The 13,090-nt window shown below is 35.7% G+C and overlaps 1 protein-coding gene across 4 annotated transcripts; it reads left to right on the forward strand.

Annotated features, from left to right (window-relative positions):
* The first annotated feature begins 16 nt into the window (after positions 1–16).
* On the forward strand, positions 17–11,778 carry LOC101247756 (fanconi-associated nuclease 1 homolog). Of its 4 annotated transcripts, none has more exons than XR_003248161.2 (15): positions 17–499; positions 591–723; positions 1,619–2,250; positions 2,338–2,442; positions 3,473–3,737; positions 3,826–3,888; positions 4,702–4,776; positions 4,875–4,990; positions 6,947–7,038; positions 7,135–7,222; positions 7,313–7,453; positions 7,554–7,777; positions 9,928–10,136; positions 10,308–10,541; positions 11,148–11,778. XR_003248161.2 is itself a non-coding variant. In XM_010328617.4 (15 exons), the coding sequence occupies exons 1-15, from the start codon at positions 404–406 to the stop codon at positions 11,586–11,588; spliced, it is 2,979 nt and encodes a 992-aa protein (XP_010326919.2). In that variant the 5' UTR covers positions 17–403; the 3' UTR covers positions 11,589–11,778. The 4 variants fall into 4 exon arrangements, 2 of the variants coding, with proteins under 2 accessions (XP_010326919.2, XP_069144983.1); XR_003248162.2 differs by having other exon boundaries at positions 10,314–10,541; XM_010328617.4 differs by having other exon boundaries at positions 9,928–10,201.
* Positions 11,779–13,090: the final 1,312 nt, after the last annotated feature.

Consider the following 13,090-nt stretch of genomic DNA (forward strand, 5'->3'; position numbering starts at 1 on the left):
CCAATTTCCTATTGAAATTGTTTGTACTTATCACACTCAATTAAGTAAACAAACAAGTATATCGTGGCCATAAAATCAATTTTGAAAATATGGACATTAAGTTTTTGACAAATAAAAGTGAAAGGAAGGGGTTATATGAAACTGTATTAATCAAAATGTTATTTTAATATATTTGAACTTTGATTAAATTTGGCCAAAGTTTGAACCTTTTTTCTGTGTTTAATTTTTTGAATTATAAAATCCTCCTCCTTTGTCCTTTTGGCTAAGTGGTAAAGAAAAAGAAAATGGTTTGTACGTTGGCGGGAGTCAATTACCTCTATAAATATGTCTCCATGAACTGAACCTCCTCTCGAAAATCTTCCTTCCAGCGAAAGCTGCTAGATCCAGATTAGGGCTTTTTTCTATGATGCTTAAAGGTAGAGAAAGTTTGATCAGATTAATAGGTCGGCGTCGGCGATTTCTCCGTCTCCGTTCTCTTATCACTTCATCTGTTCCTCAGGTACTAGTTTTTCCAGTCACCATTTTACACAATATGTCATTCTCTGTCTATATAGATTCACTGTTAAACAATTGTATCCGATGATTTACAGATTGGTTATAAAGAAGATAAGGATGAGGTAAACACTGAAAGTGGAAATGGAAATGGTGATGAGCAATGGGTTGATTGTCCTGTTTGTGGGGCGAAGGTTCGAGGTGAAGAACCTGTTATTAACTCTCATTTAGGTACGTACAAGTTCCTTCTGTTCTTGATGTTAGTATTTTAATTTTTTTTTTGAGTAGTTTAGGATACTTTCGTCTATACTTAGCGTAAAAATGGTATCTTGTTATGTTTTTATGTGTGTTGTTCAATTGTGCTTTGGATTTAAGGGAAGTGCTCAAGTTGCTGGAGAAGTTCTGATGGTGGAATTCAGTCAATCCAGTAGTTCTGTTTCAAAATCAATATGTGAAAAAAATCCACAAAGTTCAAATGATAAGATTTTGAAACCAGTGAATCAAATGGATTGTGGTTTAATTTTGAAATTAAACATGTTAAGTTTAAATTTTTGATCTGCTTTTGTGGATGTATTTGAAATTTTAAATTTCTTGGATACCAATTTGTCAGATGAGTTATGAACTTATTTCCAGAATGTTGATGAGTTGAGCTAGGATTGTGAATGCATGTGCTACTAATGGTACTGAAATTTCTTGCTTTCAAAATGTAAAAAATTCATTTTGAAATTGTTGAGTGAGTACTCCTTTTGCTGTGTTTATTTAATCGGCATCACAAAGAAAAGAAATCTCAAGAAAGAACATTTAAATTAAGAGGAACCTGTTCGCTACTTGGGCATCGTGTGAATTCAATGATTTGGCATTGCCACTAGACTACTATTTCTCATTTTTCCCAGTAGACATAAAACCCAATTTTACAAGGTAAAATACAACTGCAAAAAGAGAACCATGAAATTCAGTCCACTTGTTTACCCCTATTCCCTTTGTAAAGTGTACTAAGAAGCTTGTATTAGTTGCAGCTTTAGTGCCACGTTAATTGTTTTGTTTTTAATCTTTTCAATTAATCTGTTCTGTTATTTGTTTGACTTTTGAGCTATATGTAAACTTACAATGGAACATTATTTTTCAGATAAATGCCTTGCTAGAGGAACTAAACGCAAATTAAGTCAGTGCACCCTTTTCCAGTTGAAATTTTGCGCACGACCTAAAGTTACAGCCTCATTCATTGATTCAGACTTGACAAGGACAGAGTTCGGTTCAAGTGCAAATGATGGTAATATCCATGCTCTGGCTTCTGAAATGAGAAACTCAGATGTTTCAAAAAATAACGTCCAAGATGAATCCAGTTCATCTTCAGTCTCACTTACTTTGGCAACCAGCAGATCCAATATTCTCACAAGAAATAGTAGTCTCTGTAGTAGGGTTGATCGAGCGGAAAACTTAGATGGTCTCCCTGATTTCGATGATGAATGCAAATCTCTGTCTGGTGCAAAGTCGATGCAAATTGTGGGGCTAGAGGGTTTTCCTCACCACCAAATAAGTGATGATAAAATTGACAACTTCACAGGCTCACCTTTGTCACTTTCTGAAAACAGGACTCCTACATATGTGGAACCTTTGGAAGATGATGATAACTCTAAGATTTTGCTTGATACTTTCATTGTTGGCCGTAAGTTTGCTGATGACACAGAGTTAATTATTGGAGCAATGGTGATGCTTTCAAGAGATTCCGAGAATGTCAAGGATCCAAACGCAATCAAGGTTGATCTTCACGTACCTTCTTAAAAAACTTTGGTAACATTGTATCTCAAGACGTGGGTAAAAAGCATTGCTCGTATGTTCTGGCAGGTTTTAACAAAAGATACTGGTCACAGTAAAGAGCTAGGTTTTATCCCCAGGGAATTGGCACAATATGTATCTCCATTGATTGACAATTTCCAGATGACGTTTGAGGTAATAATACTAGACATTTTGTGGTCATATTCTAAGTTTTCCGTTTTCCATACAAGCTTCAACTTGTCTTACCTTTGCTCTTATTGTATTTAAATATGTAAAAGCATATTTAGTATGAGTATTTTGAAAGGACAAGTATATATGAACCATTTCAATGTCTGCTGAAGCATTTTAAAAATATCTTGGTTAAATAGTAGGACTTCTTGTGGAGAACTTTTTGTGGTAACACACAAAGAACTTAAAATATATAGGGTGATTAGCTATTTCAAATTTTATCAGTGGGGGATTTGGGAAAGAATGAGGAGTCCAACCATCAAATCTTGGTTTAATGGTTGTGATTAGCTATATCATGCTTGGAATATTTAGGGTTTTGTAAAAATAACATTCTGAATATTTAGGGTTTTGTAAAAATAACATTCTATGTGCCTTGTATGGATGGAAGTTGGATGTGAAAATTCCCTTGCAGGTGCCTTTGCTTTTGGAAGAATGAAAAATGATCAACTTTAAGAAGTAGGGTCTATATATAAGCACTGGTATTATATACTTAAGCGTAGTAGGGTCTATATATAAGCACTGGTATTTATACTGAAGCGTAGTTGTATGTCAGTTCATTCTGTCTGGCACTGAACAAGTATTCTGCATTCATCTGTAACTGTACATAGATTTGGTCTTGCACACTATTTGGTTCCAGCATAAAAACCAACTTACAAGTACAAATAATTATAAACCGTTTAGCCACTTCAATATAAACCGTTTAGCCGCTTCAAAATCAGCTACATTTATTTGCTAGTGAGGCTATTGGACCAGTTAAAGGTTGTTCAATAACCTTCCAATACAATAAAATGTATACAATATATAAGTAGCATTTTAACGAATAAAGAAAAGCAATGTGAGCTCCAGCTAGCTGTAAATTCTAGAAAATATCTTTGTGTTCTCCCGGCCGTTTGTATTCTTTTAACTATTTACTTGTGTCAATTGATATTATGGATTTTCGTAAGTATGGACTGATCACTAGCTTGCATGGATTTAGGGCCATATAACTTCTATTCCACGGCATCCTCATGCAGTTGTCCCAATTCAGATATATTCCTCTAGCATTGCTTCTTTTGGTGAAAAGGACTCCTCTAGTTTCCAAGAATTTAATTCCTTTAGGAAAAATGCTCTATGTGCTGCTGAATTCTCGAAGACTCACCCTCCTGTCCCTGCAAAATACCAGCATAACCTTCTATTATTACTAAAGGAGGTTTTGAAGATCAATGCACATCTTTTTGCTGAAGGCGAGAAGACCTTATTGAGTATGATCGTCTTCATTAATTGGATCATCCCAGATAATCTTTGATAAATTTGCATATATAACTCCGTTTTTATCCTCTGTTGGTACAGAAGCTTTTTTATCACTCTCAGATGATAGTCAGAGGCTCTTTGCTCGGCTTTATGCACGTAAAGGTATTCAACTTCAATAGCTCTTTTGGCTTGCAACTTTAATATTCTAGAGTTGGTTAATTTCTAGATCTTATCCACTTCAGCTTGGTTACTGCCACTTCTTGTAGATGACAAAATCTGTATTTATGGAGTCCAGATGTGCTGCTTGTTTATTAATCAAAAGGCCTTTCAATGTCTGCTAAAAGATTGAAATGTGAAACTCAGCTGTGCTTTCCATCTCATTGGAAATGACTTATTGCAGTGTTCTTATTTCTTGGTCTTTTCATGATAATGTTTGTGTGTGGGTCAGCTTGCCTCAACTATTCTACCGGGTCCTGGCGTCCTTCTATTAGAATAGATTTCATATAATATTGCTACCACGACTTGAGCAGATGTGAAAAAATCACCTACCTACCTTTGCTAAAATTAGAACCTTGGTCAACTTTGGTTTATTCCAGCTTCAGCTACCGCTAGATCACACATGTGGTTCAACTAGTTTCTATTTTCATGATACCATTTTTTTGTGGGCACTCCTTTTCCTGACTGCTAGAGACCCATAATGAGTAGTCTACCTTATATATGAGACCATGCTAGTAATGAATTGGCTTGTTCTACTTAATGTTACATCACTTACTCTACATTCACTGATAATTTGGTTGCTATCCAGAATCGTATTAGAAGGGCGTGGTTTCAAGTTCTTCTATTTGTACAACTAAAGCTTATCATGTTGTGTTTTTCTTCTTTTACTCTGTATTCATGAAAAATTGAATTATTCATTGCTGGATGATTCAAGAAGTTTCTTGATCTTATTAGGTTCATTGTTTTTTCTTAACTCAGGGCCATGGTTTCGGACAGCTAGCATATCATATGCTGAAATATGTGATTATAAAGAAGCTGTTAAGGGTCTTTCTGGTAGACAAATTCTATAATGCTGTGGTAAATTCTATATAGTCTTGCTCTAAGAGAAGCTGAATGCAACATCATTTAAGTCATCCTCTTTTACTTTGCAGAAGCAGAATGTGTTACTTTATTCGAATCAATTGATAAACTACAAATTGGTGACTTGAAGGAGGTATTGGATGTTCTAAATGTTGGTGAACTGCGGGACCTCTACAGTCTTAACAAGGTTCTTGTTTCTTTCTTTATTTTTTTTATGTTCCATACGCCTTGAAGAAAGAAGTGATTCTTTATGGTGAAAAACTTCATGTATTAAAACGAGGTTAATTTTGGAAGAATAAGATCAATTCCTTCTTGAAAACTAGAATACCACTTATTTTGAAACAAATGAGAAGGCTAAAACACCACCGCTTATTTTGGAACTGAGGGAGTAGTACATGGTGGAAACTAGAGCTTTATTGGAATATATTACTCTTAACTATGTAACACAAAAGCTATACAGCTTGAAAGATGGAGAGTTAAAAGATTGGGAACTAGTAGAATAGTTATTGAGACCAAACATGTGGGGGATTATTCCTTATAGAAAACCTTTTGAAAATTGTTGCAATTTTTTCTTTTTTTTTTCTATAACATATTAAATTTCCATCCACTCTTTAAGATAATCTATCCCTACTTCAAAGCTTATCTTGATACACATCATTCTCCTTTTGGTAATTATGTATTGACTTTCATCATTATGGGAGTTTCTTTTCTGTTACTGTAAGGTGGATGTTTAGTTAACTTGTATGTGCCTTGACATTGCTGATTTAATCTCCAAGCAATCAGAAGATTTATTAGATGAAATTCAGTCTTGTTAATGCATTTGCAATATCATTTAATATATCTTCCTAGTAGACTGTCTTGTGAGTTTAAAGAAGAAGCTATCTTTAGGTCATGAAAGGCTTGGAGCATTATGGAAGGCTCCTTCTAAATTTGACTGATGCCATAGTTAATGCTCCAATAACGAGATTGGCTTCTGATGACTACACAGAAACAGGATACTGTGTGGACAGATACGGGCCATACAGTTCTTAGCACTAAAAAAAGAATCAAGGTAAATAAATAACTAATCTTCCGCCACCCCAACTTTGGTGGTCAGCTATCACCAAAATTTTTTACTCAGATCTGTACACCCATTTCAGCATCATTTTAATATCGCCTTCTTATTTTTTTTCAATCAATCGTGTTTCTTTTCTTGTATGTAGATACCATAACATGTTTATTGAGATTCGTCCATCCTAATTAATTGGACCACTGAAACTAAGTCTTAAAATTGTAGGAATTACTGCTCTTGTATGTTTGTGTATTAATTGCTAATAACATGGTCACACTCTACTTACAATTGATTATCTGGATGATGTATGTTGCATTTTTAACACTTCATCAAAAAGGAAAATATAAAAAAGGAATATGTTGCCTTACAATAGGGGTTAAGCTTTGTTTTATTTTAAAATATTCTCAAAGTAGAAGGGAAAATGTGGTACTTTCATGCCCTTGTCAGAGCTTGTGCTTTGGCTTCGGTCTTCTCTGGATATGTGTTCAGTTCTTAATTTCTGTCTGACTAAGCTTGCTTTGCACAAGGAAAGAAGAGTAATTGTCTCAATGCAATTGAGGGAAGTGAAAAATGTAAGTTAAAAAGAAATAAATAAATAGATACAGTTAGGGTGGTATAGCAAAAAGTTCCATTTTGCCTCTCCACCTGCTGTCATCATAGCTGTGCTGCAAGCAATTTGACAGTTGTAATTTTTTAGTTGTTGCTTTTCTGAGGTGTTCCGTTGATTAATTGCATCTAGTGTTTCCTTCCAAAGATCTGCCAAAAAGTAGTTGTAGTCAGATCAGGATCTCTTAGAAGATTAGGGTTAACGGTTTTATGTGTCTCTACAACAACATGCCCAGTATAATCCCACTTAGTGGGGCCTGGAGATGGTAGAGTGTTATGCAGAGATTACCGCTATTTTCAATAGACACTCTGCCGATTTGATGCGTCTCTTGAAGTAAAAAATTCTAGATGCTTCCTTAGTTGTTCATTGCATTCTTCCCTTTGTTTGTGGGACTTCCATGTTCAATGATAATGGCCTTCCAATTGTCTTGTTTGAGTTACATACATCTTTCTTACAAGCGTGTTTTATTTTGAGATTTAGTTCAGTCACATAAGAAGATTGTACGGAACTCTGATCATGGTACAAGAAAGCAAGATTACATTGCTCGGCTTCTTGGTGCATATGAAAGTGGTTTATGGTAGGTTGTTTTTGAAGTTCTTTATCCCGCTGCTGTCACTCTGTACCACACCTTAATGCTCTTTCATGTAATTGCTCCAAAATGACATCACTGCAGCCCCAATCTTCAAAGTATGATTCTAAGAAAAACTGGAAGCTGTATCAGGATATCTGCATTGGCTGAATCTGTCTTTTGGCGTGCTGAGGTGATTTTGGAGAAATCTCTATTATGTCGTCTAGCCTTTTTATAATAAACATTGTTTGGCATGTACCCTTCTAACTTTTTCTTCCTTCAGAGGCTATTTTTTCTGAATGGAGAGCAGGACCTGTCAGCATTCTTACTTGTTGACTTGGGCATTGTAAAATATCCTGCTTATAACTGCATATTCACAGACCAGATTTTTCCAGACAGAAGTGACCTGTTGTCTTATGAGGAGGTATGCTAACTCTTGTGAAAAGATACTTTCTGCCCTTATTAGCTGCTGTCAAAAGAGCAAAAACTTTTTTCTTTATTTAGTTTGAATTTAATGCCCTTAGGCCATTGAGGTTGCACAAGTTATGGATGAGTCTCTTGACGAGAACAACAATGAGTTGGTATCAAGATGCATTGAGATTTCTGCCTCTCAAGTATCTAGCTTTGTGGAGGAAGATAGATCATCACTTTTGGGGTCGATGACTGCATTTTTATCTTGCTTTTCAGCCAGTTGGGTATATTCTAAGGTGATCCTGTTGGGTGTTTCTTTCCTGGAGCATGAACGTAGGTGAGGAGGTCCAACATGCTTGATTAGAAGTTAATTCTCTGATGAATCTTACATTTTGTGAACTTGCAACTGAGTTCATTCTTTCAAACACTAAATCAATAGTATTATTATTTTTTAAATAAAACGCTATGTCAATATTATCGCAGATTGTTCTGGAAATCAGCTTCATCCCCTAGTAAACTAAAGTTGCAATTGAGATCTTCCACGATCCACGAGGAAGAAGAATTTTACAGTATAGTGGCTAATTCTACTTAATGAGAATGTAATGATTATTTGAAAAATAAAAAATCTTCTAGAGGAATGAGACGATTAGAGAACTAGTGTTTTGCTTGTTCAGATGCATAAAACAAAAAAGACGCGGGGGGGCTTTCTATAGTGAAGAGAGTTAGTGCCCTCCCTCTTCTTGGGGTTGTCTTTTTTTTTTTGGCAGCAAAAGTAGGGGATAGTGGTGCGTGTCACGACTGAAAGTCAAAAGAAAAAGTTTTATAAGGTAACTGTTCGTGAAAGAAGAATATAAAATTTGTCACATGGTAAGATCTTGTAAATAGGTTTATGGTTTATGTTCAGTTCCATAAGCTGGTTAATTTCTGATATGTTGTGTTTCCATAATTGGGGAAATCAGTGAGTTGTATTTGGACAGTCAATTTTCGTAGAGGTTTGTCTTTCACTAAGTTGTGAGGAGTTCTCTACTTCATGACATCATACTTGTCTTAAAAGTTCAGTACTTAGATTTTTGTAAGTCAGTCTCATTCTCCTAAGATCAGGTTATCTTTTCTGGAACCTTCAAGTACTCATTTTGTCATCTTACTCACTAGAGTTATGGAGCACATATTCATTTATTTTATTATTTATTACGAGAAAGTCCAAATATACTCCCAAGTATTAGAAACAATTTATCCTTGAGTATCTCATTAATACACAGCAAAGATAGGAGTGAATCTATGAATCACACTTCTAGAAGGTTACACGTCTTATTGTCTTCATCATGACTGAGTTGGGTATTCTGAGGACAGCTGTTTGACATTCTTCAACCATTTTTTTCCTTCTATCGTTTGACATTACAGAGTTTAGTCACTGATATGTGTTGTATATCAATCAACGAAAGAGGGAAAAGAAAAATGGTAGAGGTAAAGCATAGATCTTTATATTGGTATTGTTGAACGTAGATATCATTTAATTGGCCCTTTCTGGGCGATAGATGCCATCTAATTGTCTTTAAAGTTGGAGAATACACTTGTCCCTCATTGATTGTGTAAGGATTACCAAAGGGGTTAGTAAAATCATGGGATGCTCTGCCCATTGCTCAAGGGTTTGGGTTAGTTCAATATCTTTCTCATGGTATCAGAGCAAGCTTTAGTGAATCCTACTCTCTCAATGCTTTCTCTCTTCATATTCTGTCAACTCAACCCATAAAGTTGTCTGGGCTTCTCTCTTTTATTTAGCAGCTCTTTGAGCCACTAACTTTGCTCCAAGTTCACTTTAGCCTGCTCGCTGTCCAGGCAATCTTTTCAGCCAGTTGAACATCTTTTCTACGTCAGGTCAGCTTTTCAATCTCCTCAAAAGGAAAACCCAAAAAAACAAAAACAATTCAGTGTTCACTCATGTGAAAACCCAAGAACAGGGTTACATGTGTGGGAGGGTGTTAGAGAATACACTTATCCCTTGTTGATTGTGTAGGGTTGCCAAAGAGGTTACAATGTCCGAGGCAGCTCCATAACTGCCTTATGGTCTTAGGTTGGATTCTGAGATTCTTTCAGAATATTTTACATCAATTCTTTCTAACAAGTGATAGTCCACCTTTGTGCATGTTTTCTCATTTGATCCTAGTTTTTTTTCTATAAATTGATTGCGGGGCTAGTAGAAGGACAGATTGATGATCTAATGAGGGCCAGTATGGTGAAATTGAATTGAGTGAATGGCCTGGGAGGTTGTCTTTATAAGTGGACTTATTTCAGATGATTTATGAGCCTCTGTTAATATTGTTAAACAGTGCTCAAGTTCATGTTATGACTAAAACTAACGGGAATACAGTCAGGTGGATCATGGATGTATGTTCACTCTTCATTGGACATTTTCTTGTGATGGTGGTGATACTGTTTTAAGTGAAGTTTCTTGTGTATTAAGCATTAAAAGTGGGGATACTTTTTCAGGTATAAAGATGCAATCGATTTGCTTAAGCTGCTGTTAGTTAAATTTAAATCTGATCGAAGAAGGGGATATTGGACTCTGCGGCTCTCAATTGATTTGGAGCATGTCGGGTGCCTTGATGAGAGTCTTGAAGTAGCTGAAAAGGGGTTGCTAGATTCTTGGGTTCGCGCTGGCTGTATAGTGGCTCTACAGAGGCGGGTTCTGCGGTTGGGTAAGCCCCCTAGACGTTGGAAAACTCCCAGTTTTTCGAATTCCATCAATAGGAAGATAGTTGAGGTATTTCATTCCATCTCTGGTTTGACCATGTTGCACATCACCCATTTTCTTAAAATATAAATATCATACTACAGTTTCGGATTCATCCTCCTCCATGATTATTTAGGTTCAGGTTCAGGGCAGACCAGTGAACTGCAAAACAGGGGTGAAGAATGTCTTTTATGGTGAGGATGGAGAACGTTGTGGAGTAGAAGATCTTGCTCTTCAGTATTATGCTGGAGAAGGAGGACGCTGGCAGGGTGTTCACACTGAGAGTGGGATTTGGTTGACTATTTTCGGGCTTCTAATGTGGGACATTGTATTTGCGGATGTACCAAATGTCTTCCGTACCAAATTTCAGGTATTTTGTTCTTGATGTTTTCCATATACTCAGGTATAGGTTGCCTTGCTATTGTCAGAACTTCCATTCTAAATGGGTGTGCTGATAAGTGATAACTCTGTTGATAATTCAGTTACACAACATGAAGCTATGTCTTAGCAGCTAAACACTAGCTTTGTTTAATGATAACAATATGCTTAACTTCACAATTAATGAGCAATGTGAAAGTGATGATTATGATTCTCATGGTCTGCCCACTTACACTAGGTTCCTTACAAGTTCTTATGATTCTCATGGTCTGCCCACTTACACTAGGTTCCTTACAAGTTCTGCACAAGTCATAATAGCATTTGAAAATAGGATCCAAATTGCTCCTCATATCCCCTTTATTGTCTGATGATGGTTGTTTATTTTTGTTTTCTTTAATAAACAATTATTTTAGGGGGTATTGCAAGACTAGAAAGCAACAAAAGCAAGGTATTATGATATCTTGGATCTACAATCACTGTTCAAACTACTTCAGAAAGATCTACAACCATTTACTTGTTTTTCGGATTGGCATTCATGGTGTGCTCAGTTTTTTGATCTGCAAGAATTCTTGAGAGCTAAGTCTTTTTCTTTTTGCAGACTGCACCTTTGGATCTTGAAACTGATAGCTTTTATGAAGTCAGAAAGGGTCTTGTAGAAGGTCTTCTAGATAAGATTGAGCATGGCATGGCAGAAGAGTTACTTATCATGTCATGGGAATCACATATGGGAACAGTCTGTAGGGGAGTTAAGTGGGACAAGCATTCTCTTTCTGAGCTCCGAGCAGCAGTTACATGCATCGGAGGTCCTTGTCTTGCATCAATCTGTCGGAATTTGGCTCAAGATTACAGGAGCTGGTCCAGTGGAATGCCCGACTTATTGCTTTGGCGCTTCCACGACGAGTACAGAGGTGAAGCAAAACTCGTTGAAGTGAAAGGCCCTAGAGACAGACTTTCTGAACAACAACGTGCATGGTTACTCTTTTTAATAGACTGTGGCTTCAATGTTGAGGTATGCAAAGTGAGTCATTCCCCAATATAGGTAGGGGTGGCAAGCCATACATCCGATAAGTAGATGGGTTGGTTAGAGTATATTCAACCATTTACGACACTCCAAGTAGAGATGATACTAGTTAACCTAGATTGAGTGACATGAAGCATTGGATTCAACTGTAAAATGAATAAGGAATGTTATATATTTTATTTATTTATTGATAAACTTACATACTTTAGTGGCGATTATTATATTGGTTGTGACCAATGTTTTCAAAAACGTGAAGCATCTGATTCAACTGTAAAATGAAAAAGGAATGTTACATATTTATTTATTTATTGATATACTTACATACTTTTAGCGGCGATTATTATATTGGTTGTGACCAATGTTTTCAAAAACATTTTTAGGAAAAGTCTCGGGGCGGGGTGTAAATTAAACACGTAGATTCAGAAGGTGTAAGTTCTAAATTTGAGGAGTAAGTTCTAAATGTAATGATATTTCTCAAATAGTAAGTAATATTTGAGGTTTTAACCAAACTAAGCCATTATATAAAACAATTCACCAAAATAATATGTTTTTCTAAAATTTTACAAAACTAGTATAAACGTATTTCACAGTAACGTTTTAGGACATATTTTATTTTTTAAAAGTTGATGGCGTCAGATTGATATACGTTACTCGCAGTAACGTTTTACTCCTAAAACGTTACTTACAATAACGTTTTAGGAGTAAAACGCTACTGAAAATAACGTTTTAAAAGTAAAACGTTACTTACAATAACGTATATCAACCTAATGCTGTTAAGTTTTTTAAAAATAAAATATACTTTAAAACGTTACCGTGAAATACGTTTATACTAGTTTTGTAAAATTTTAGAAAAATGTATTACTTTGATAAATTATTTTATATAATGACTTAGTTTGGTTAAAAATTCGTCATATTTTTTCCTACTTTTCTCAAATAAAATCATAATATAATTTTTGTATATTATAGGTTATTTATAAAAATAGATCTGTAAAATCATTGAAATGTTTACTTTTGCTTATTTTGTTAATAATAAAACTATAAAATTGAATATACATAAGCCTTATGCATGTTACTTACGTCTGACCTCTGGTTGCGACTATTATAGACTTGAGCGGCGATTTCTACTGCCACTATAACATACTTTTAGTGGCGGTAACTATAGGCTTTAGCGGCGACTTTACTGCCACTAAAACATACTTATAGTGGCCAAAAGGTATAGAATTTGGCGACGACTAAAACATACTTTTAGTGGCGAATACTATAAGTTTTAGCCGCGACTTCTACTGCCACGAAAATACACTTTTAGTGGCGATGACTACAAGATTAGCGGCAACTGGGATTGCCACTAAAACATGCTTTTAGTGGCGAAAATTATAGGATTTGGCGGCGACTGGTGTTGCCACATACTTTTTAGTGGCAAAAGTTATAGGATTTAGCGGCGACATGTGTTGACACGAAACATACTTTTAGTGGCGAAAAGTATAGGATTTACGGCGACTTGTATTGCCACTAAAACAAAA

Source organism: Solanum lycopersicum, chromosome 9 (genome assembly GCF_036512215.1).
Source record: "Solanum lycopersicum chromosome 9, SLM_r2.1".
In the NCBI taxonomy this organism is placed as follows: Eukaryota; Viridiplantae; Streptophyta; class Magnoliopsida; order Solanales; family Solanaceae; genus Solanum; species Solanum lycopersicum.

What these genes read in the sequence shown, in the direction of transcription:
- LOC101247756 (XM_010328617.4), top strand. Translation starts at nt 404, where the DNA reads ATGATGCTTAAAGGTAGAGAAAGTTTGATCAGATTAATAGGTCGGCGT. An exon ending in TCACTTCATCTGTTCCTCAG is followed by an intron (nt 500 to 590) that starts GTACTAGTTTTT and finishes GATGATTTACAG; the next exon opens with ATTGGTTATAAAGAAGATAA. An exon ending in CTGTCTTTTGGCGTGCTGAG is followed by an intron (nt 7,223 to 7,312) that starts GTGATTTTGGAG and finishes TTCTTCCTTCAG; the next exon opens with AGGCTATTTTTTCTGAATGG.